At 38.3% G+C, this 26252-nt stretch overlaps 1 protein-coding gene across 5 annotated transcripts in view; it reads right to left on the bottom strand.

Annotated features, from left to right (window-relative positions):
- dennd1b (DENN domain containing 1B) overlaps window positions 1–26252 on the bottom strand; it is a 122048-nt gene that overhangs the window by 38906 nt on the left and 56890 nt on the right. For all 5 annotated transcript variants that reach the window (XM_039668723.2, XM_039668721.2, XM_039668722.2 and 2 more), the window contains 2 exons: window positions 25626–25727; window positions 17659–17784 (listed from right to left, as the gene is read on the bottom strand). In XM_039668723.2, coding sequence (XP_039524657.2) covers window positions 17659–17784; window positions 25626–25727 — 228 coding nt within the window. The remainder of the gene's footprint in view (window positions 1–17658; window positions 17785–25625; window positions 25728–26252) is intronic.

Here is a 26252-nt window from a genome sequence, read left to right as displayed (position 1 = left end):
GTGCATTTCTGTATTTGATTTCATTGTGTGTATTTGCAGCACATTTCTGTATTTGGTTCCATTGTGAGTATTTGAGACACATTTCTGTATTTAGTATCATTGTGTGTATTTGCAGCAAGTTTCTGTTTTTGGTTTCATTGTGTGTATTTGCGGCACATTTCTGTATTTGGTTTCATTGTGTGTATTTGCGGCACAATTCTATATTTTGTTCCATTGTGAGTATTTGCTGTGCATTTCTGTATTTGGTTGCATTCTGTGTATTTGCTGCACATTTCTGTATTTTGTTCCATTGTGAGTATTTGCTGTGTATTTCTGTATTTGGTTTCATTGTGAGTATTTGCTGCACATTTCTATATTTGGTTGCATTGTGTGTATTTGCTGTGCATTTCTGTATTTGGTTTCATTGTGAGTATTTGCACCACATTTCTGTATTTGGTTTCATTGTGTGTATTTGCGGCACATTTCTGTATTTTGTTTCATTGTGTGTATTTGCTGTGCGTTTCTGTACTTGGTTGCATTGTGTGAATTTGCGGCACATTTCTGTATTTTGTTTCATTGTGTGTATTTGCTGTGTGTTTCTGTATTTGGTTTCGTTGTGAGTATTTGAGACACATTTCTGTATTTTGTTTCATTGTGTGTATTTGCTGTGCGTTTCTGTACTTGGTTGCATTGTGTGAATTTGCGGCACATTTCTGTATTTTGTTTCATTGTGTGTATTTGCTGTGTGTTTCTGTATTTGGTTGCATTGTGTGTATTTGCGGCACATTTCTGTATTTGGTTTCACTGTGAGTATTTGCGGCACATTTCTGTATTTGGTTTCATTGTGAATATTTGCTGTGCATTTCTGTATTTAGTTTCATTGTGAGTATTTGCACCAAATTTCTGTATTTGGTTTCATTGTGAGTATTTGAGACACATTTCTGTATTTTGTTTCATTGTGTGTATTTTCTGTGCTTTTCTGTATTTGGTTGCATTGTGTGTATTTGCGGCACATTTCTGTATTTTGTTTCATTGTTTTTATTTGCTGTGTGTTTCTGTTTTTGGTTGCATTGTGTGTGTTTGCGACACATTTCGTTATTTGGTTTCACTGTGAGTATTTGCGGCACATTTCTGTATTTGGTTTCATTGTGAATATTTGCTGTGCATTTCTGTATTTGATTTCATTGTGTGTATTTGAGACACATTTCTGTATTTTGTTTCATTGTGTGTATTTGCTGTGCATTTCTGTATTTGGTTGCATTGCGTGTATTTGCGGCACATTTCTGTATTTTATTGCATTGTGTGTATTTGCGGCACATTTCTGTATTTTGTTCCATTGTGAGTATTTGCTGTGCATATCTGTATTTTGTTTCATTGTGTGTATTCGCTGGCTTTTCTGTATTTGGTTGCATTGTGTGTATTTGCGGCACAATTCTGTATTTTGTTTCATTGTTTTTATTTGCTGTGTGTTTCTGTATTTGGTTGCATTGTGTGTATTTGCGGCACAATTCTGTATTTGGTTGCATTGTGTGTATTTGCTGTGCGTTTCTGTATTTGGTTGCATTGTGTGTATTTGCGGCACATTTCTCTAATTTGTTTCATTGTGTGTATTTGCTGTGTGTTTCTGTATTTTGTTTCGTTGTGAGTATTTGAGACACATTTCTGTATTTTGTTTCATTGTGTGTATTTGCTGTGCGTTTCTGTATTTGGTTGCATTGTGTGTATTTGCGGCACATTTCTGTATTTAGTTCCATTGTGAGTATTTGAGACACATTTCTGTATCTAGTATCATTGTGTGTATTTGCAGCAAGTTTCTGTTTTTGGTTTCATTGTGTGTATTTGCGGCACATTTCTGTATTTGGCTGCATTGTGTGTATTTGCGGCACAATTCTATATTTTGTTCCATTGTGAGTATTTGTGGCACATTTCTGTATTTTGTTCCATTGTGTGTATTTGCTGCACATTTCTATATTTGGTTTCATTGTTTTTATTTGCTGTGTGTTTCTGTATTTGGTTGCATTGTGTGTATTTGCGGCACATTTCTGTATTTTGTTTCATTGTGAGTATTTGAGACACATTTCTGTATTTAGAATCATTGTGTGTATTTGCAGCAAGTTTCTGTTTTTGGTTTCATTGTGTGTATTTGCGGCACATTTCTGTATTTGGCTGCATTGTGTGTATTTGCGGCACATTTCTGTATTTTGTTCCATTGTGAGTATTTGCACCACATTTCTGTATTTGGTTTCATTGTGAGTATTTGCGGCACATTTCTGTATTTTGTTTCATTGTGTGTATTTGCTGTGTGTTTCTGTATTTGGTTGCATTGTGTGTATTTGCGGCACATTTCTGTATTTTGTTTCATTTTGAGTATTTGAGACACATTTCTGTATTTTGTTTCATTGTGTGTATTTGCTGTGCGTTTCTGTATTTGGTTGCATTGTGTGTATTTGCGGCACATTTCTGTATTTTGTTTCATTGTGTGTATTTGCTGTGCGTTTCTGTACTTGGTTGCATTGTGTGTATTTGCGGCACATTTCTATATTTTGTTTCATTGAGTGTTTTTGCTGTGTGTTTCTGTATTTGGTTGCATTGTGTGTATTTGCGGCACATTTCTGTATTTGGCTGCATTGTGTGTATTTGCAGCACAATTCTATATTTTGTTTAATTGTGTGTTTTTGCTGTGTGTTTCTGTATTTGGTTGCATTGTGTGTATTTGCGGCACATTTCTGTATTTGGTATCATTGTGAGTATTTGCGGCACATTTCTGTATTTGGTTTCATTGTGAATATTTGCTGTGCATTTCTGTATTTGATTTCATTGTGTGTATTTGCAGCACATTTCTGTATTTGGTTCCATTGTGAGTATTTGAGACACATTTCTGTATTTAGTATCATTGTGTGTATTTGCAGCAAGTTTCTGTTTTTGGTTTCATTGTGTGCATTTGCGGCACATTTCTGTATTTGGCTGCATTGTGTGTATTTGCGGCACATTTCTGTATTTTGTTCCATTGTGAGTATTTGCACCACATTTCTGTATTTGGTTTCATTGTGAGTTTTTGAGACACATTTCTGTATTTTGTTTCATTGTGTGTATTTGCTGTGCTTTTCTGTATTTGGTTGCATTGTGTGTATTTGCGGCACATTTCTGTATTTTGTTTCATTGTTTTTATTTGCTGTGTGTTTCTGTATTTGGTTGCATTGTGTGTATTTGCGGCACAATTCTGTATTTGGTTGCATTGTGTGTATTTGCTGTGCGTTTCTGTATTTGGTTTCATTGTGTGTATTTGCTGTGTGTTTCTTTATTTTGTTTCGTTGTGAGTATTTGAGACACATTTCTGTATTTTGTTTCATTGTGTGTATTTGCTGTGCGTTTCTGTATTTGGTTGCATTGTGTGTATTTGCGGCACATTTCTGTATTTTGTTTCATTGTTTTTATTTGCTGTGTGTTTCTGTATTTTGTTGCATTGTGTGTATTTGCGGCACAATTCTGTATTTGGTTGCATTGTGTGTATTTGCTGTGCGTTTCTGTATTTGGTTGCATTGTGTGTATTTGCGGCACATTTCTGTATTTTGTTTCATTGTGTGTATTTGCTTTGTGTTTCTGTAATTGGTTTCGTTGTGAGTATTTGAGACACATTTCTGTATTTTGTTTCATTGTGTGTATTTGCTGTGCGTTTCTGTACTTGGTTGCATTGTGTGTATTTGTGGCACATTTCTGTATTTTGTTTCATTGTGTGTATTTGCTGTGTGTTTCTGTATTTGGTTGCATTGTGTGTATTTGCGGCACATTTCTGTATTTGGTTTCATTTTGAGTATTTGCGGCACATTTCTGTATTTGGTTTCATTGTGAATATTTGCTGTGCATTTCTGTATTTGATTTCATTGTGTGTATTTGCAGCACATTTCTGTATTTGGTTCCATTGTGAATATTTGAGACACATTTCTGTATTTAGTATCATTGTGTGTATTTGCAGCAAGTTTCTGTTTTTGGTTTCATTGTGTGTATTTGCGGTACATTTCTGTATTTGGCTGCATTGTGTGTATTTGCGGCACATTTCTATATTTTGTTCCATTGTGAGTATTTGTGGCACATTTCTGTATTTTGTTCCATTGTGAGTATTTGCACCACATTTCTGTATTTGGTTTCATTGTGAGTATTTGAGACACATTTCTGTATTTTGTTTCATTGTGTGTATTTTGCGGCACATTTCTGTATTTGGTTGCATTGTGAGTATTTGCTGTGCATTTCTGTATTTGGTTTCATTGTAAGTATTTGCGACACATTCCCGTATTTTGTTCCATTGTGAGTATTTGCACCACATTTCTGTATTTGGTTTCATTGTGAGTATTTGCTGTGCTTTTCTGTATTTGGTTGCATTGTGTGTATTTGCGGCACATTTCTGTATTTTGTTTCATTGTTTTTATTTGCTGTGTGTTTCTGTATTTGGTTGCATTGTGTGTATTTGAGACACATTTCTGTATTTTGTTTCATTGTGTGTATTTGCTGTGCTTTTCTGTATTTGGTTGCATTGTGTGTATTTGCGGCACATTTCTGTATTTTGTTTCATTGTTTTTATTTGCTGTGTGTTTCTGTATTTGGTTGCATTGTGTGTATTTGCGGCACAATTCTGTATTTGGTTGCATTGTGTGTATTTGCTGTGCGTTTCTGTATTTGGTTGCATTGTGTGTATTTGCGGCACATTTCTGTATTTTGTTTCATTGTGTGTATTTGCTTTGTGTTTCTGTATTTGGTTTCGTTGTGAGTATTTGAGACACATTTCTGTATTTTGTTTCATTGTGTGTATTTGCTGTGCGTTTCTGTACTTGGTTGCATTGTGTGTATTTGCGGCACATTTCTGTATTTTGTTTCATTGTGTGTATTTGCTGTGTGTTTCTGTATTTGGTTGCATTGTGTGTATTTGCGGCACATTTCTGTATTTTGTTTCATTGTGTGTATTTGCTGTGTGTTTCTGTATTTGGTTGCATTGTGTGTATTTGCAGCACATTTCTGTATTTGGTTCCATTGTGAATATTTGAGACACATTTCTGTATTTAGTATCATTGTGTGTATTTGCAGCAAGTTTCTGTTTTTGGTTTCATTGTGTGTATTTGCGGTACATTTCTGTATTTGGCTGCATTGTGTGTATTTGCGGCACATTTCTATATTTTGTTCCATTGTGAGTATTTGTGGCACATTTCTGTATTTTGTTCCATTGTGAGTATTTGCACCACATTTCTGTATTTGGTTTCATTGTGAGTATTTGAGACACATTTCTGTATTTTGTTTCATTGTGTGTATTTGCGGCACATTTCTGTATTTGGTTGAATTGTGAGTATTTCCTGTGCATTTCTGTATTTGGTTTCATTGTAAGTATTTGCGACACATTCCCGTATTTCGTTTCATTGTGTGTATTTGCTGTCCGTTTCTGTATTTGGTTGCATTGTGTGTATTTGCGGCACATTTCTGTATTTGGTTTCATTGTCAGTATTTGCGGCACATGTCTGTATTTAGTATCATTGTGTGTATTTGCAGCAAGTTTCTGTTTTTGGTTTCATTGTGTGTATTTGCGGCACATTTCTGTATTTGGTTTCATTGTGTGTATTTGCGGCACATTTCTATATTTTGTTCCATTGTGAGTATTTGCTGTGCATTTCTGTATTTGGTTTCATTGTGTTTATTTGCACCACATTTCTGTATTTGGTTTCATTGTGAGTATTTGAGACACATTTCTGTATTTTGTTCCATTGTGAGTATTTGCTCTGCATTTCTGTATTTGGTTTCATTGTGTTTATTTGCACCACATTTCTGTATTTGGTTTCATTGTGAGTATTTGAGACACATTTCTGTATTTTGTTTCATTGTGTGTATTTGCTGTGCATTTCTGTATTTGGTTGCATTGTGTGTATTTGCGGCACATTTCTGTATTTGGTTGCATTGTAAGTATTTGCGACACATTCCCGTATTTTATTTCATTGTGTGTATTTGCTGTTCGTTTCTGTATTTGGTTGCATTGTGTATTTTTGCGGCACAATTCTGTATTTGGTTGCATTGTGTGTATTTGTGGCACATTTGTGTATTTGGTTTCACTGTGAGTATTTGCGGCACATTTCTGTATTTGGTTTCATTGTGAGTATTTGCTGTGCGTTTCTGTATTTGGTTCCATTGTGTGTATTTGCTGTCTGTTTCTGTATTTGGTTTCATTGTGTGTGTTTGTGGCACATTTCTGTATTTGGTATCATTGTGTGTATTTGCAGCAAGTTTCTGTTTTGGTTTCATTGTGTGTGTTTGCGGCACATTTCTGTATTTGGTTTGAATGTGAATATTTGCTGTGTGTTTCTGTGTTTGGTTTCATTGTGTGTATTTGTGCCACATTTCTTTATTTGGTTGCATTGTGAGTATTTGCGGCACATTTCTGTATTTGGTTTCATTGTGTGTATTTGCTGTTCGTTTCTGTATTTTGTTTCATTGTTTTTATTTGCTGTGTTTTTCTGTATTTGGTTGCATTGTGTGTATTTGCGGCACAATTCTGTATTTGGTTGCATTGTGTGTATTTGCTGTGCGTTTCTGTATTTGGTTGCATTGTGTGTATTTGCGGCACATTTCTGTATTTTATTTCATTGTGTGTATTTGCTGTGTGTTTCTGTATTTGGTTGCATTGTGTGTATTTGCGGCACATTTCTGTATTTGGTTTCATTGTGAGTATTTGCGGCACATTTCTGTATTTGGTTTCATTGTGTGTATTTGCTGTTCGTTTCTGTATTTTGTTTCATTGTTTTTATTTGCTGTGTGTTTCTGTATTTGGTTTCGTTGTGAGTATTTGAGACATATTTCTGTATTTTGTTTCATTGTGTGTATTTGCTGTGCGTTTCTGTACTTGGTTGCATTGTGTGTATTTGCGGCACATTTCTGTATTTTGTTTCATTGTGTGTATTTGCTGTGTGTTTCTGTATTTGGTTGCATTGTGTGTATTTGCGGCACATTTCTGTATTTGGTTTCATTGTGAGTATTTGCGGCACATTTCTGTATTTGGTTTCATTGTGAATATTTGCTGTGCATTTCTGTATTTGATTTCATTGTGTGTATTTGCGGCACATTTCTGTATTTGGTTTCATTGTGTGTATTTGCTGTGCATTCCTGTATTTGGTTGCATTGTGTGTATTTGCGGCATATTTCTGTATTTTGTTCCATTGTGAGTATTTGCTGTGCATTTCTGTATTTGGTTTCATTGTGAGTATTTGAGACACATTTCTATATTTAGTTTCATTGTGTGTATTTGCTGTGCTTTTCTGTATTTGGTTGCATTGTGTGTATTTGCGGCACATTTCTGTATTTTGTTTCATTGTTTTTATTTGCTGTGTGTTTCTGTATTTTGTTTCATTGTTTTTATTTGCTGTGTGTTTCTGTAATTGGTTGCATTATGTGTATTTGCGGCACAATTCTGTATTTGGTTGCATTGTGTGTATTTGCTGTGCGTTTCTGTATTTGGTTGCATTGTGTGTATTTGCGGCACATTTCTGTATTTTGTTTCATTGTGTGTATTTGCTGTGTGTTTCTGTATTTGGTTTCGTTGTGAGTATTTGAGACACATTTCTGTATTTTGTTTCATTGTGTGTATTTGCTGTGCGTTTCTGTACTTGGTTCCATTGTTTGTATTTGCGGCACATTTCTGTATTTTGTTTCATTGTGTATATTTGCTGTGTGTTTCTGTATTTGGTTTCACTGTGTGTATTTGCGGCACATTTCTGTATTTGGTTTCATTGTGAATATTTGCTGTGCATTTCTGTATTTGATTTCATTGTGTGTATTTGCAGCACATTTCTGTATTTGGTTCCATTGTGAGTATTTGAGAAACATTTCTGTATTTAGTATCATTGTGTGTATTTGCAGCAAGTTTCTGTTTTTGGTTTCATTGTGTGTATTTGCGGCACATTTCTGTATTTGGCTGCATTGTGTGTATTTGTGGCACATTTCTATATTTTGTTCCATTGTGAGTGTTTGAGACACATTTCTGTATTTTGTTTCATTGTGTGTATTTGCTGTGCTTTTCTGTACTTGGTTGCATTGTGTGAATTTGCGGCACATTTCTGTATTTTGTTTCATTGTGTATATTTGCTGTGTGTTTCTGTATTTGGTTGCATTGTGTGTATTCGCGGCACATTTCTGTATTTGGTTTCATTGTGAGTATTTGTGGCACATTTTTGTATTTTGTTCCATTGTGAGTATTTGCACCACATTTCTGTATTTTGTTTCATTGTGAGTATTTGCACCACATTTCTGTATTTGGTTTCATTGTGAGTATTTGAGACACATTTCTGTATTTTGTTACATTGTGTGTATTTGCGGCACATTTCTGTATTTGGTTGCATTGTGAGTATTTGCTGTGCATTTCTGTATTTGGTTTCATTGTAAGTATTTGCGACACATTCCCCTATTTTGTTTCATTGTGTGTATTTGCTGTGCGTTTCTGTATTTGGTTGCATTGTGTGTATTTGCGCCACATTTCTTTATTTGGTTGCATTGTGAGTATTTGCGGCACATTTCTGTATTTGGTTTCATTGTGTGTATTTGCTGTTCGTTTCTGTATTTGGTTTCATTGTGTGTATTTGCTGTGCATTTCTGTTTTTGGTTGCATTGTGAGTATTTACCGTGTGTTTCTGTATTTGGTTGCATTGTGTATATTTGATGCACATTTCTGTATTTGTTTGCATTGTGTGTATTTGCAGCAAGTTTCTGTTTTTGTTGCATTGTGAGTACTTGCAACACATTTCTGTATTTGGTTTCATTGTGTGTATTTGCTGTGCATTTCTGTATTTGGTTTCATTGTGAGTGTTTTTGGCACATTTCTGTATTTGGTTTCATTGTGAGTATTTGCGGAACATGTCTGCATTTGGTTTCATTGTGTGTATTTGCTTTTCATTTCTGTATTTGGTTGCATTGTATGTATTTGCAGCAAGTTTCTGTTTTTGCGTTCATTGTGAGTATTTGCAACGTGTTTCTGTTTTTGTCCGCTTTGTGTGTATTTGCGGCATTTTTCTCTATTTTGTTCCATTGTGTGTATTTGCTGTGCGTTTCTGTATTTGGTTTAATTGTGTGTGTTTGCGGCACATTTCTGTATTCGGTTTCATTGTGAGTATTTGCGGCACATTTCTGTATTTTGTTCTATTGTGTGTATTTGCTGTGCGTTTCTGTATTTGGTTTCATTGTGAGTATTTGCAGCTCTAAGTCCTCAGACGAGCCTTTCCATCGTTGCCTCCATGCATCCCGATTCTCCATGCATCCGGCCAGTTCGTTGGTGCTCTGGGCTCCCGCATCCCTCTTGAGTATGTCCACATTTGTTAGCGTGGGGCGTCCTCTTGACCTGTGGCCATGTGTTGGTTCCCATAGCACCAGCTTGCTGGCTGGCAGCTCTTGATGCCTTCGGCAATGTCCTGCAAGTCTTATTCTCCTCACAGAAATCTTGTTGGTCACTCTTGATACTCCCTCATAGAGGATTTTGTTGGTTACATGCATTCCCTTACTGATATTAAGCACTGCACGGAGCATCCTGGTGTAGCACCCGTCCAGGGACTTCTCTAGGGTTGGATTCAGTGTCCAGCATTCACTGCCATAGAGGAGAACAGACTCTACCGTCGCGTAGAATAAGCTGAGTCTGATTTGGCGGAGAGGCTGGAGTTCCATACACTGTTCATGCCGTTCAGGGCCCTCCACGCAAGTGCTTTCCTCACTATTAGATCACGCTCTGAGTTGACCCATGCGCCCAGGTACATTCACTGCCATAGAGGAGAACAGACTCTACCGTCGCGTAGAATAAGCTGAGTCTGATTTGGCGGGAGAGGCTGGAGATCCATACACTGTTCATGCCGTTCAGGGCTTTCCACGCAAGTGCTTTCCTCACTATTAGATCACGCTCTGAGTTGACCCATGCGCCCAGGTACTTAAAATCCTCAACTTCCTTTAGCACAGTGTCTCCTACTGTTATCAGAGGTTGATGTTCTGGTGGTACGTTGTAGGTCATGACCTCGATTTTCTTTGCATTTACCCTAAGGCCAACCTTAGTGCACTCTAGCTCCACCCTGTGTAGTAGTTCTTGAGCTTGTTCCATGCTATTGGAGAGCAGACTGAAGTCATCCGCATATTCAAGGTCTGTCAAGACTACTGCCAGGTGCCGACTTGATTTCCTTGGTGTCAAAGTGAAGCCAAGTTCCTGCTCTTGCCCACTGATTGCCTTCTTGAGTGCATAATCAAGGACTATGATGAAGAGAAAGGGGGCTAATGTATCCCCTTGCATAACTCCAGCCCGGATGTCAAACTCCTCGCTGTTGCCATCTGGAGTGACCACCCTGGCCCTTGTCCCTGAGTACATGAACTCTATTGCTTGGAGTAGGTTCGGAGGAATTCTGTATGCCTTCAGAATCTTCATCATCATCCCTCGGTGAATCGAGTCAAATGCCTTTTTGAAGTCTATGAAACATAAGACTGCAGTCAGTTTGTCCTTCCTCACCTCCTCTATCAGTCTCCTGAGTGCCAAAATCTGGGTTGTAGCAGTTCGCCCTACTCGAAAGCCATTCTGATTTACTCTCAAGAGAGGGTCGATTGCTTGCCGGACCCTGTTTAGAATCATGCGGTTGTAGATTTTGGCAGTTATACAGGTCAGGCTGATACCTCGGTAGTTGTCTGGCTTCGAGAGGTCTCCGGATTTGGGCACTGGCACGATGTTTGATAGAGACCACATATCAGGCTGCCGATGGTGAAGCAGAGCAAGGTTGCAAAACTCCAAAATGATGTCATCAAGATCACAGTTCTTCAGCACCTCTGGGGGTATGCCATCTGGGCCAGCGCTTTTTCCCACTCTTACTGTGGCTTTTGCCCTGACGAGCTCACCGAGTGTGAAGGGACCATTGTTGATGTTCAGGTTTGGGAGGTCTGATTGTATTTCCTCTTCCACAGCCACGTCTGCTGTTTCTCCCAGCAGCCCTTTGAAGTGGCTTGACCAGGTCGCCACCCTCTCCTCCAGGCTGTGTCCCTTCACCTGTCCCTCCTTGGTCCTCTTTCGTCCCGTCATTTCATTGATGACCCTCCATGCTTCCCCATACTGCCGTTCCCCTTGCGCCGCCTGCACCCTCCGCACTCTTTCCATCAGTTCCTCCCCTTTGATGGTATCATAGGTTCTGAAAAGAAACTGTTTGGCTTCGTTCAGCTCACTGCACCTCTCCTCAGTTGGTTCCTGCTCAAAGTTGAGGCGGCATTCCTCCACCATCCCACGTGCTGCTATGACCTCTGGGTGTTTTGATTGCAGGGAGGTTCTGATTTTCTCCATCTTAGGCACGCACAGTCTGGTCGCCTCCTCGTTCACTGTGACGAATCTCCTGTATTCGCTGCTTGCCTCTGCTCCCCTGTCCAGCTGCTGGAATCGTCTCTTCACCTCCTCTGTGTATCTGGTTAGAAGGCCAGGGTCGCTTGAGTAAGCTTTCCAGTTATACCGGATTTTGGGGCTTGGTTTGGGGGCCCTGAGGCTCAAGCGAACCCTCATTGAGACCACACAGTGATCTGAGCCCACAGAGCTAAAAGTGCTGTATGGCTCAGCATTCATGATGAAATTCCTCCACTTCTTCCTCACTCAGATGTAATCTAGCTGCCGTAGCATTCCTGAGGCTCTGTCTCTGAAGGTCCACCTCTTTCCTGTTCTCTTCCGGAAGATGGTATTTGCCGCCAGTAACTCGTGCTTGGTGAGGAAGGCAGTGAGGTAAGTGCCATTGCGGTTGGTAGAGTCATGGTAGGGGACGAGTACGTCCTCTGGTCCAAGCCTCGCATTAAAGTCCCCAAGGATTGCCAGGAAGTTGTGCGTTGGGACGCCGCAAACCGCTCTTACAAGGTCCTCAAAGAAATTCTCCACCTCGTCAGATGGCGCCACGTTGGTGGGTGAGTACACAACTATGACTGTTGTTACTGGGTTACCCAAGAACTCTGCACACATAATCCTGTCGGTGTGATGGTAAACCTGATGTAGAGCCTTACGTGCCCGTGGGGCCAGCATTAACCCGACACCTCCTGTTGCGGATTGGGCATCATTCTTCCACGCTGATACGGAAATGAACGTGCTTCTCTCCACTCTGTGGTACAGTATCGGGTCTTCAGTGTGCACTCTCTTGTGTTCTTGGACCGCCAGGATCTCCACTCCCCTTTCCTCTGCACAATGTGCAAGTTCTATCAACCTCGCTTCTTCTCTCACTGTGCATGTGTTGAAGGTTCCCATTACAACTGGTCTTCGACAGCGCATGAGTGCATTGGACGGGGTGGTGTAGTCGGACAGGACCCTCCCTGAGACAATCTCTGGGTTTAAGGTCCCGTTGTCATGGTGTCCTCCCGGAGGAGGACCAGCACCACCGTCCGCTGCGGTGTTCCTGCGGACTCCCGCCGTTGGAAGTATAGGATTTGGGATGTCTTTGTGCTCCATGGTTGGCTTTACTATGCTTATAGCGGACTGTGGGGCGCAACTCCTCGTAGTCCCGATTTAATTTCAGAGTGACCTTCTCTTAGACAGGTTGCCATCCAAGGCTGTGAGCCCCATCTACCCATGCTATTTGACCCCTAGCTGGGGCAGTAGTTGGCAGGCACCAGGACGTGTCCACACGCTGGTGGGCCTGCACGTCGTGCCTCTGGGGCCCACTGCTGCTCCGAGAGATCCCCTGCAGTTTCGCCTGGGTCCTTGCGGATCCCAGTATCCGTGTGTGGCCACGTGGAGGCACTGCAGGAGTCTTGGTGGTAGAGAGGCTGTGTACCGGCAGAAGGAGACTTACGCACTCGGCTCCTCTTTTCACCTCCACTAGGGGGGGCTAGCCGGTGGCAGTAGCAGATAGCAGAGAGTAACAAGCAGGAGCAACATGCAGCACACAGCATGCAACATGCACTGACTACAAGTACTTCTGCGCACTACTGCACATGACGCATCACACACACCCTGTGCAAACGCACGCAGCACCTTTCTGAATTTGATATCATTGTGTGTATTTGCAGCACGTTTCTGTTTTTGGTTTCATTGTGTGTGTTTTCGGCACATTTCTGTATTTGGTTTCAATGTGAATATTTGCTGTGTGTTTCTGTATTTGGTTTTATTGTGTGTATTTGTGCCCCATTTCTGTATTTGGTTTCACTATGAGTATTTGCGGCACATTTCTGTATTTGGTTTCATTTGAGTATTTGCGGCACATTTCTGTATTTGGTTTCATTGTGTGTATTTGCGGCACATTTCTGTATTTGGTTTCATTGTCTGTATTTGCTGTGTGTTTCTGTATTTGGTTTCATTGTGAGTGTTTGAGGCACATTTCTGTATTTGGTTTCATTGTGTGTATTTGCAGCAGGTTTCTGTACAGTATTTGGTTTCAATGTGAGTATTTGCAGCACATTTCTGTATATGGTTTCATTGTGAGTATTTGCGGCACATTTCTGTATTTGATATCATTGTGTGTATTTGCAGCAGGTTTCTGTATTTGGTTTCATTGTGTGTGTTTGAGGCACATTTCTGTATTTGGTTTCAATGTGAATATTTGCTGTGTGTTTCTGTATTTGGTTTCATTCTGTGTATTTGCGCCACATTTCTGTATTTGGTTGCATTGTGTGTATTTGCGGCACATTTCTGTATTTGGAATCATTGTGTGTATTTGCAGCTAGTTTCTGTTTTTGGTTTCATTGTGTGTGTTTGCGGCACATTTCTGTATTTGGTTTCATTATGAGTATTTGGGATACATTTCTGTATTTTGTTTCATTGTGTGTATTTGCTGTGCGTTTTTTGTATTTGGTTGCTTTGTGTGTATTTGCAGCACATTTCTGTATTTGGTTTATTGTGAGTATTTGCGGCACATTTCTGTATTTGGTTTCATTGTGAATATTTGCGGCATATTTCTGTAATTGGTTGCATTGTGAGTATTTGCGGCACATTTCTGCATTTGGTTGCTTTGTGTGTATTTGCAGCACATTTCTGTATTTGGTTTATTGTGAGTATTTGCGGCACATTTCTGTATTTGGTTTCATTGTGAATATTTGCGGCATATTTCTGTAATTGGTTGCATTGTGAGTATTTGCGGCATATTTCTGTAATTGGTTGCATTGTGTGTATTTGCGGCACATTTCTGCATTTGGTTGCTTTGTGTGTATTTGCAGCACATTTCTGTATTTGGTTTATTGTGAGTATTTGCGGCACATTTCTGTTTTTGGTTTCATTGTGAATATTTGCGGCATATTTCTGTATTTGGTTGCATTGTGAGTATTTGCGGCACATTTCTGTATTTGGTTTCATTGTGAGTATTTGCTGTGTGTTTCTGTGTTCGGTTTCATTGTGTGTATTTGAGGCACATTTCTGTATTTGGTTTCATTGTGAGTATTTGCGACACATTTCTGTATTTTTTTCTGTGTGTGTATTTGTTGTTCATTTCTGTATTTGGTTTCATTGTGAGTATTTGCAGCACATTTCTGTATTTGGTTTCATTGTGAGTATTTGTGGCACATTTCTGTATTTGATTTTATTGTGTGTATTTGAGACACATTTCTGTATTTGGTTTCATTGTGAGTATTTGCAACACATTTCTGTATTTTGTTTCATTGTGTGTATTTGCGGCACATTTCTGTATTTGGTTGCATTGTGTGTATTTGCAGCGCATTTCTATATTTGGTTTCATTGTGAGTATTTGTGGCACATTTCTGTATTTGGTTTCATTGTGAGTATTTGTGGCACATTTCTGTATTTGGTTTCATTGTGAGTATTTGTGGCACATTTCTGTATTTGGTTGCATTGTGTGTATTTGCTGTGCATTCCTGTATTTGGTTTCATTGTGAGTATTTGCAACACATTTCTGTATTTGGTTTCATTGTGTGTATTTACGGCACATTTCTGTATTTGGTTTCATTGTGAGTATTTGCAGCACATTTCTGTATTTGGTTTCATTGTGTGTATTTACGACACATTTCTGTATTTGGTTTCATTGTGAATATTTGCTGTGTGTTTCTGTATTAGGTTTCATTTTGTGTATTGGCGGCACATTTCTGTATTTGGTTTCACTGTGAGTATTTGCAGCACATTTCTGTATTTGGTTTCATTGTGAGTATTTGCAGCACATTTCTGTATTTGGTTTCATTGTGTGTATTTACGGCACATTTCTGTATTTGGTTTCATTGTGAATATTTGCTGTGTGTTTCTGTATTAGGTTTCATTTTGTGTATTGGCGGCACATTTCTGTATTTGGTTTCATTGTGTTTATTTGCAGCACATTTCTGTATTTGGTCGTGTTGTGTGTATTTGCAGCACATGTGTTGTCAAATTGATGAAATGTTTTCTTAATTTCCTGGTGTTGTTTATTTACAGTGTATTTTCTTCAGTTAAAGTGTGGTGAGCTCTCTCGTCCTCCCAACATTGGCGCACTGAATGAGATTATTTACATTAGATGGTTGTAAAACGGTTGTAAAATGTTCAATGGTTGTAAAACTATTCTATACAAATTACATTGAATGCAAATATTTATACGTAGTAAACACTTCCTAAGCAAACTGTATCGCATTGTCCCACTGAATAGCATGCGACTATTTAAGAATGATTTTTACGAACAATTTTCAGAGAAATTCATTCTGCTCCAGCTTCACGAACAAGGCTTAATAGCAAGAAAGGTTAGCATTTCAAGCAACCTTTCTTTTTTTTTCTTTAATTATAATCCAATTATAAATTTGTATAATTCATTTTCACAACAGCTAAGTGGCGTGGCTTAAAACCTGTCTGATCTGCACATTTAGCATCATTCTTGGTGCTCGGGGGTCAATAACAAAAGAGACCTATGACGCATCACACTACAGTGACCTATATAAGTCCATGATTGCCGACTCTTGCATGGGAGCCAATTATGATTCCCTGCATTGTTTCATTTACAGCTCAGTTAGATGTCGGCACTATGTTAAGGCGCTGAAGGGAAAGCATATGGGCTCCATAAAGCAGAGCGGAACTTCACACAGATGATTCGTTGCAAATGGAGGGATCTCTTTAGAAATGTAGCACACAGAATATAGGCTATTATCACAGAACATGACGGTAATCCTGGTGAAATACTCGATGTGTAAAATCAAATACCGCTATCACATTTCAGATACATAAAGGCTTTCTTCAAGAAGGAATGCTCTAAAATAATGCATAAATTACTGATTTATAGTAAAATATTGCAACTAATGCAATGTTTTCGACTAAATTGCTCTGCAATGCTGTCATTTCAAAGACATAAGGGTGTTTTGTCTCTGTAATAACAAAGTGAAATATTAATCAAAATAAAGCTCCACAAAGGCTGATTTTCAATCGTTCGACTTCTCAGACTCTTAATGAGATGGGGCCGACTGTCAAAAAGAACGACCCATATTTGAGCTTGTGTTTTAAAGCAAATGTGAAGAAAATTAAAGTGGCGAGACTGAGGGCATTCTATTTAAAAAAAGAAAGCATGAAAACAGTGGTAATTCCATGTAGATTTGCAGACAATGTGCTCAATTGAGGCAGTGCTTTGAAGGCTAAGAGTTTCACAGACTTGACTTCGAGCATGTGTGTATTTTTTTCTAGCGGCGAAAAGACAGTTTGTGCACAACTGCTAAAACATCAATAATGTATCTTCGCTCTGTGGGTCTACAAAAACCAATTACTCTCTGCCTTGCCAACAAAGATGGCCACATTTGACAAACAGAGAGCACACTTTGTTTTCTTCAACGCCACTCACGTAACCGGGAGGCACATTTCAGGAGTTTAGAGGGTCTGAGAAGACCACGAAGGCCCTGAGATTTCAAAGAGACCGTCCAGGCTTTTTAACATCTGACATTTCAGCAATGCAGACAGGCCCACCTTTCCCTGCACCTGTTTTTCCCTTTCTTTCAGCCTTTCTTTCTCTTGAAATGGCTTTGACTGAAAAACAAAAATAGGCTACTTCTTAGGTTTAACTGAAATATTCTTAAAGTCTACAAAAAAATAAAATAAAAATACTTTGTTAAAAAAAATGTTTGAAAATAAAAAAAATTGATGATTAACCCACGTCATTTCAGAGTCATCAAAACTTGTTGAAAATAGTATAAAAAAGGTAAAAATAATAATTTTTAAATGTGGACTTAGTCACTGACATTAGCAACAAATAAAAATGCATAAATATTTATAAACGCATTGTGACGATCTGCGGCTGGAGTGCCCGCTTGAGCCCCTGGGGGGCACTCCTTCCTAGTTTATTGTTTCATTCATGTTTTACCCTGGACTGATTATGGTTTATTTGTTGCACCTGTTTTAGATTGAGCTCCCTGATTTAAGCCTGAGTTTTCCCTTTGTTCGGTGCTCAGTATTGTATGTGTCCGACTGCATTACCTAGCCTTGTTCCAGGTCCCTGTTCATCTGCCTGTTCCCGGTTTCCCGTTTGCCTTATCCCTGCATGGATTTGATGTTTGTTTGGACTGCTTACCTGGTTTTTGACCCCTGCCTGTTTTCTTGTACCTGTCTCTGGATTCTCCTCCTAATAAAGCCTGCGTTTGGATCACCTCTGTCCCTGTCCCATGTGCAGTTTCATGACACGCATACTTATAAAATAAATAAATTATGTATCAAGATGGTACATGGTGTTGATAAAGTGATGATAAGGTGATATTCCGTGCAGAGCTTGAAGAGAAGAGTGGTAGACTTACAGGTTTATATCTCAGGGCGTCCCGATAGGAGCCAAACAATGCAGCCTGAGCATGCAGAAAGGCCCGAGCCACCCCACTGCCTGTAGCGGTCGACTGCTTTTTCAGCTTACTCTTCAAACTGGAGACCTAAAAGAAGGAAAGAGAGGGATAGAGTTAAATTAACACCTCTGAAATAGGTGGAGAAACAGGCAAACCCATTCAGAGTGTGAAGTGTCACATTTACAGGTCACCCCCCGCCCTAAAAACCAAAGAAAGAAATAAAGAAAAAGCCTTCTATCTCTCAAGAGCACCTGCTGCTCTGTTAATTGAAGCAATGGTGCCGTGTGCAGGGGTGGGGCCAGACAGCAAAATGACTTTGGCAGAGAATCTTGGTCTCTCTTATCCTTTTTCTTCTTTACTAGCTACTTCCTAAATCTCTCGACATACTTTCATTATATGATTTACAATGATCTGCTACTGGTCTGCTTTTAGTTCCTTGTTGTCCAGTCTGATACTGGTGAAAATCAACATTAAATGTGTTTGCTTATTTTTGCTGGGCTTAAAAAAATGTAAAGTTGGGAGAAAATAGTGCCAATAAAAGAGCGAAATTCTTCTTTAAAAAAAGAGAGAGAAGTTCTGCTTTAAATAGAAATATGCGGTGTAACCAGTGTTGGGGAAACTTACTTTTAATAATACTGTTGTTTAACATTTAATGACCGCAGATAATATAATATTCATAATATTCTGAGAAATATATGTTTCTGTAATATTTTTATTTGTTTTGTGTAAATGAAATGAGTAAATGCTTGTTTACAATTAGTTTAGCTTAACTACAATAAGCATTATATTCACACACACACACACGCACACTCCACATACTCCAACATAGTCCACACTTACACCCCATTTCTTTCAATGTAGGGACAGGACAGATGTAAAAAAAAAAAATGGATGACAAAGTAAGTTGCATTACTTATTTGAAAATGTGTAAATTTAAAGGTAATGGGTTACTCTCTGCGTTATTTGGGAAAAGAAATCTGATTACGTAACTCAAGGTGCAACACCACCACCTCTGGGTGTGACAAACATGCAGAAAACATTTTGTTGTCATGTGACATATGAAATTACAGAAAGCGAAGGTTAGTTAATAAAAATATGATCTTATTTGTAATTGAGCCCATAACCCAAAATAAATTATAAATGCACACTTATTAAAAAACAATTATTATAACCAATGAAGTATTTGAATTGCATGTCCCCACCAGATTTTTCCCCATACTCCTAGCCTTCTGTATCAAAGCATCCAAGCCTGTCATGAGACACAGCGGTGCACGAACACATGGGGATGAACCATGAAGCGGTGCTTGATCCAGGTAATCTAAGGTTAAGCAAATTGATTACATATTCTGTGGCGCTCATAACCATCTGCTGGCAATTCATTTGCATGCCTGAAATTGACACTGAGCAGCGTGCATGTCAATAACCAGTTTAGATTGCTTCATTAGGGAAGATCAAGCAAGGACCATAAACGAGAGCATTTAGGCAGTCCACAGAATACCAAGAGGCAGTTCAGTTTAGGAACGCAGCAAAAGCACTTGGGTGAATCGCCACTCACCCTTTTGAATGAGGAAAGAGGTTTTGTTGCAGATGCTCGCAAAATGTGCCATTCTTCATATCGAACAAGTTTCATTTTTGTTGTCTTTTGTTCTATTTGTCCCTATTGGGGTGCATCTCTTCTTCACAGAGTCCCTGAGCTGATATGGTGAATACTCAGAAGCATCAAACTGGAAGTTTAGCGGCGCTAAATTAACAAGTGTCATCTCCATATTCACACTGGCTAAGTGCTTTTATGTTTATGTAAAGTTAGTGCCATATTAATATTTCATGTTGATGCGTTGTCTTTTTTTTCCCTCACTTCTCTCGCTCTCCCCAAACAATCCGTTAAACAGTCTTCATTTTTGAAGAATCAAAGAAACCAAAATGCCACTCACACTCAGGAGAATGTTCACTATACCCAATGGGCAAATAAGAGGGAATTAAACAAAAGGTTGTGCACAAGAATGTCTTCAATATTTATAAATTAAATTCAAATGTATACCTAATGAAATAAATTCTATTATTTACAATTACATGACCCCCCCCCACCCCACCCCAATTTCCATTGACAAGATCAAAGTGATCTGTGTGTTTTGTCGTTGTGAACTGAGCTATCATCACTGCACGTCCAGTCTGAAATACCGCTTGATGGCCAAGCACGCGCGCACGCACACACACACACAGCTGATGCAAATTCTCCGCCCCCTCGTCAATATCAAGACTTCATCACCTATTTCTTTCACCCTTTTATTGATGGACAGTGTTACATTGTATTAGAGATTATTTGCTCCAAGTGAGAATGTTAGTGTGAAATTGAACAGTATTGCCAATGTTGTTTTCAATAAAAAACATTTGCACAAAGCAAGCCGATCCAATTTACCATGTTGATAAGAGCATTATAATGAGAAAAAAAAAATAATGGGACAAAAAGAAAACAAGAGACATTTAGAATATATAAAAATGTGGGATTACTCGCGAGTTAACAAGGACATTAATGTGATTAATCGCGATTAAATATTTTAATCGTTTGACAGCACTAATATATATTATCTATTTTAGACAAGCCTGAATGATGACACAATTAACTACAATGCATTTTTTCCTCGATTCATATATCACGTTCACAGATAATGCTGGTGATACACTTCAATTTAATAAGTGGCGGCACAAGTGTGGCCAATAATTGATCAGTTAGACTAATTAACTCCTATACTTTGAGTAACGTTAACGAGATGTGAGCGGGTGGGGCATCAGAGGGGAGCTTAGCTCTACAGGTGATAAACCTATTTGGCAGTGACATTTTTTAGTGTAAAGTCATTCAGCCTATAATCTGATCAAAGGGAGAGTCCCCCATTGGGTCCAATTATAACTATGGTATTGTAAGAGGGGGGTAGCGGGGGGAGGGGGTTGGGTGGGGAGATGACTTATGTTGAGTTATGATATTCATAATCTATGCAGAGAGGCCTTTCCACTATAGGTCTTCTCCCCAAAGCTGTGATCTTTTCAATTTACATCAAGCGAGGATGGCTGAGGATGAAAGTGCAGCCTCCGACTCGCTGAGCCCGTCGAGGGCAAACACAGGGCCTCATTAAACTCTACTGCATGGACTCCCCAACAGGGTTTGAAGTGCGTCAAGTAAAGAGCACGGGGTCAGAGGTGGCCCTGAAAACAGATCTCCATTTAACTCACCAGCTGGAGATGATAATTAGCAGGTGCATCACTGTCTCCTGCTCTAAAGGATGATACCATGGAGATCTGCTCTGCGATGGGCTTCTATTATACACCGCAAGTTTCAACAGAACACCACTTCTGAGACGCTTTTGCGCGTGTGCGCACGCACACACACGCCGGTCTCTCCTCGAGAGCTGAGCTGTTTATGGTCAAGGGATTTTAATTCATTGAACTGGACAAGCCGCAGACAGGCGCTACACACAGCCATGTCCTCACACATATATTTTACACTTTTTCCAGGTTTATAAATGGAGATCTGATGGATTTTACAACCAGACTGGATATTTAGAGATTTCTTTTATATATATTATCTATTAAATAAGCCTGTATGATGATACAAATAATTTATAAATGATAAATATAAGTTAAAATAAAGGAGTAAAAAAAATAAATGACCATTTACAAAGTTAATCTAGACATCTCACAATATTGTCAGGTTACATTGTGACCGTTTTGGCGTATGGCTGAAAGACTTTTTTTTTTTTTAAATGTGTTTTGTTAAGGATTCTGTCCAGGGATGGAAAGCCGTTGGGAGGCAATTAGAGGACTACAAAGAAAAAAGAAATAGATATGAAAATCTTCTGCTTTCTTTTGATGTGCAATAGGCTGAAAAGTAAAATCTACACGCAGACTGAATTCACATCCTTTCAGAAAAAACACAAAGACAAAGTGTATTTCAACCGTAAAGCTAAAGGAAACGCAGGTCAATGTCTTGTTCTTAACACAGCATACATTAAGTAAAAGAATAATATGTTAATTAATTAAAATTATATAACTTAATATAAAAATCATACAGCTATTTTCAAACAAATAAACAATGCTTGCAAAGTTTACATTCGTACTTAATACACTGCATACATTTAAAATAAATAAATAAAGAGTATAACTTAAATGTAAAACTAATAAAACAGAAATTATCAAACAAAAAAATGCTTAAATTTCTAACAAAACGCAAGGTTAGTGTCTTTTTTCTTAAAACGCAGCGTACATTTAAAATAAATAAATCAAACAATAAATAAATAAATCTTAATATAACTTCAAATAAAAGAAAATCTTCATCTTTTTTTCATATTTATCAGACAGTTAAAAATAAATAAATAAGTACCGAACTGAAAGAAACACCAATACAAATGACCACTCAATAACATTCACTAGTTAGCATTCACAAAGCAAATTACTCCATCAATCACTGCTAGTTTATATGCTAACATAAGCATGCTGAATGTGCAAATTATTCGATTTTGGCCTGTGGAAGATGTAACGCAAGTTTGTAAAAAAAAACTAAAATATGCATTCAAACACTAAAAAAGACTAGAAATATTTCAATGCAAATGTGAAAGTAAACCTCTGGTTTTTAAAACATCTGCATTTGATTTTAGTCTGACGCTCAAGCAACAAGAGCCAATCAAGTGCAGTTATTGTTCATCAACAGACCAATAATGGTGGTGCCTTGAGGGCTGGACACTGCATTAGTCCACTCGGGGCGGAAATGAGCCCCACCTGGTCTGCCCCGTCCCACACACTACGGCACGAAGAACTGATCCTTTAAGAGGGTCCTGAATGGGCTTGATTTGCGATGCCCTGAAATAGAACGAGCGCTGAAGAACGCAACATTCCCACTTTCCCCAAACAGTAATTGTTTGGTGTGTCAGCTGATGTAGTGCTTGTTTTTGTTTTCTCTCGAATCCCAATTAAACACCATACCGGGTGATCTCAGAGGAGGCGCGCGGATATTGCACTCTCTCTGATTAATTTGTTAACCTTCATTTGGTAGCTTAATATACACGAGGTGGGTGTGCAAACCTGAATTTTTGCTGTTGATTGAGAACGTAAACGATCAAAAGCAGGAAGTACAAATATAAGTTGTGTGGAAGAGACGAAAAGGGAGACAACCGGTATGACACGAGCAGCAAAGACAGAAAAACTGGAAAAGTAAACAATAGATCTGGCGTAACTTGAACAAAAGTAATAAAGTCAAAAGGAATATTTTATCAAAACAGTCTCAGGATTGATGCAGGACCTGTGAGCAGAGAGAATCGCATCCAAATAAGATTGCAGCGCTGTTTTGTAGCACAATGGATTCATAATTTTCTATTTTTAGATCGTTTTAATGACTGCACAAGTAAACACCCCCCATATCCCGCTACCAAATCCAATTATAATTGAATAAAATAAAAAAGCAACAGTTTCACAATGTTTAAGAAGGAAAACACCTTCATTTATTTTTGAGAGAGCAAACTCTGCTTTTAACATAATTTATTTTCTTTCTTTTTCCTTATGCAAAATCTACAACCACCCATCATTAAAATCTCCTAAATATTTATAAATTCAGTTCTTGATGGAACTAGAAAAACTTTAGCGACCAACACGTTCTAAAACAAAGAAAGCACGAAGAGTTGCACTAAAAAGACATCCAAGTGATCTTTATTTTAATGTTTATAAGTCACGGTACACTCACTTTAGACATTTTAAGCTCATTTTCACACATGGTACAAAATAAAAAGCAGCGCTAAATTTGTTTTGAACCCTCGTGCGACACTTTCGAAAAGTGTGGTGATTAAAACTGCAACCCAAAAAACACAATCCGTGGACTTTCAACCTCGTCCCATCTGATGTTTCCAATAAAAAGGCATGTTTGAAATCATTCTCAAGCGTCCGCCACATCCTTTCTGAGCCGCTGCAATTATTATCTCTATTTGTAAAATCCGTCGGTTTGTGCAGAACGGAATCGCTACTGGCGTGGTAGCATTTCTAATAGTCAATAAATCTAAAATATTATGTGTGAAATTGGGAAAAACTGCCATTAAGTGACAGACAGCGGTGAGCACAGCATAGGGTCCCGTCTGAAAAAAGGGCCAGGTAATTCAGGACAACTGTCACCCCTGACCCGTCTGAGAGCGGCTCTAGTGGTCAGACTCTCCGAATAATAAAGCCCACATGGTAAAAAAAAAAAAAAAAAAAAAAGCCTTCAAACACTTAATTAGATGAATCTCAAAAGGTTCGGCTTAAATCAATAAAAGACTTGCGAGGAAAGAAAAGAAAAAAAGAAACGCTCCAGGGTAAGTTATATTCTATTTTGCTTTATAGTTGTAAAATGCATTGATTTTTTTTTAGAGGCCAGAAATGCTAAAATCTCTGAATAAATGTGTATTTAAATAACGAAAGTAAAACAGAGAATCAAATTAATTGATTCAATTAAATTCCATCGATTGGCCCTTTTCAGAAACCAAATTGCGAGGCACTATTTAAGATGGGGGGGAAGGGGATAAACCCAGAGCGTTTGCTCAATTTAAACGTATTCCTTGAGTTATGAATTTTAATATCCCCAAAGGTATGATAACCAGAGGAAAAGAAAAATGAATTTTTTGCAGTGATAAATATATTATTGTAGGTGACATTTACATTCAGGTGGGGTAATTTAACATGATATGCAGAATACGCTCTATCATTAGTCAATGAAAAATTGCGTGAGAGGATCAAAGCAAACATGAAGCTGCCACTTAATTTATCACGCTACGAAGACAAAGAGGTTTTTTCTTTCCCCTCCGTCAGTTTCAAAAGACCCGACTCTTTTTTTCTTTCTTTTTTATACGACGCTCTCGGTTTGCAATTTAATTTACAAATGGGATGCCAGTGCTGAGATGGCATAACAGAACAGGCTGGCTTTTTCTGCTTGGACAGACAGCAGCGGGATCCACCGAGTCATATAGGAGTGTTAAAACACACCCCCCAGCGGGAGAGAAAAAGAGAACGCGAGAAGAGAAGAGAAAAAAAACAAACACGTTTCTTTATGTTCAGAAGGACAGATGACAGACGTGTTTCTGACCCTGACGCTGGATGCACTTCCCTGTTGCACTGACCGTGCCACCTGAACATTAATTAAAGAGAGAAAGCGCTGGCAGGTGGCAGAAAAGCAGGATCTAATAATTGGCCCCCTTCTTCCCCACGCCTTCAGAAAATCCAGGACTTCTAGCAAGATGTGCCACTGGGCAGAGAGAAAGGGGAAGAGAAAAAAAAAAAAAAAAGACATGAAGGCAGGAGTTTGAAATTCAGAGATGGCTGGCGAATTGCGATGGACGTTTAACGTCACAGGGCAAGTTTGCAGAGAGCGCTTTTTGGGGATTCACGGCTGCATCTGCTAATGATGAGGACAGAGGTGCGGTGTGTTCCTCTCACCAGAAAGAAACTGTTTGTTTAAATGTGAAAAGTAGAATGGGAGAAAATGGCAATCGCATTTGTGTGTGTGTTTGTGAATTTGAAACAGTGTGCTTAGAACAAAAGACAACGGTAGTGTATGTGTGTGTGTGTGTGTGTGTATGTTGGTTTACTTTTAAGGGACAACATTGCCCTCAGAACTTAAAGTAAATTTAGAGGAAAGTTACCCTTTAGAGATATCCTCAAAAGTAAAAATAATTATTCATATAATATATACATGTATTAAACACACACACACACCTTTAGACAAATCCCACTTTTAGGGACATTATTTGAAACAAGGATTCAAAAATAAAGAAAATATTATTTTTTAATTTTAAAATTACAAATAATTTTTGGAAGCTTTAAGGTTAGTCTGTAAAAATTATAAACATGTATATATAAGTCTATGGTGAGTCCTCATTTAAATTTCAAGGTAAACGCGTGTGTTGTTGTGGGACACTCACCACGTCACTGGGAAGCTTGTGCAGATCGTCTGTGGAGGTTTCCAGGGTGTTTGTGTCCACGTTCAGAATGACCACATCCTCCAGGGATCTGCCCTTTACTCTCTTTGGAAAAGCAACACACTTTGTTACACACCGTCCTGACTATTCCCATTTCCTGTGACTGTTTTAATGACTTTAAAATGTGAAAAATAAAAAGTAGTTTATTTAAATAATTTGTATAAACTTTTTGTGAATGGTTAACAAATTGTAAACATATTTTCACAGTACCAATTTCCAGACTACTGAAGATTCTCTATTTAGAGAACATAACATATTTTTTTTTTATTCAAAGAAGTCAAAACCTCCACATAAAGACTAAAGCAGGAAAGATTTAAATAGATTAAATTAACACTGGATTCTCATAAATGAAACCACTTTTAAGCTTTTAAATTATGTTCTTAAAAACATGTATGCACCAACAAAGACTCACAAAATCATTCTTGGTTGAGAGTCAAAATGTTTGAATCAATAACACAAATTAAATAGAATCATTTAGTACAACTGGAACGTTGTTTGTGAATGAATGACACATTAAAAAAAAGTTAAAGCAGTTGAAACAAATGTTAAAAATACATTTTATATACATTT

The sequence above is a fragment of the Pimephales promelas genome, chromosome 2 (genome assembly GCF_988280905.1).
Source record: "Pimephales promelas chromosome 2, fPimPro1.hap1.1, whole genome shotgun sequence".
Taxonomy (NCBI): domain Eukaryota; kingdom Metazoa; phylum Chordata; class Actinopteri; order Cypriniformes; family Leuciscidae; genus Pimephales; species Pimephales promelas.
Note: the sequence above shows the minus strand (reverse complement) of the source record. Positions and strands in the feature narration are given on the sequence as shown.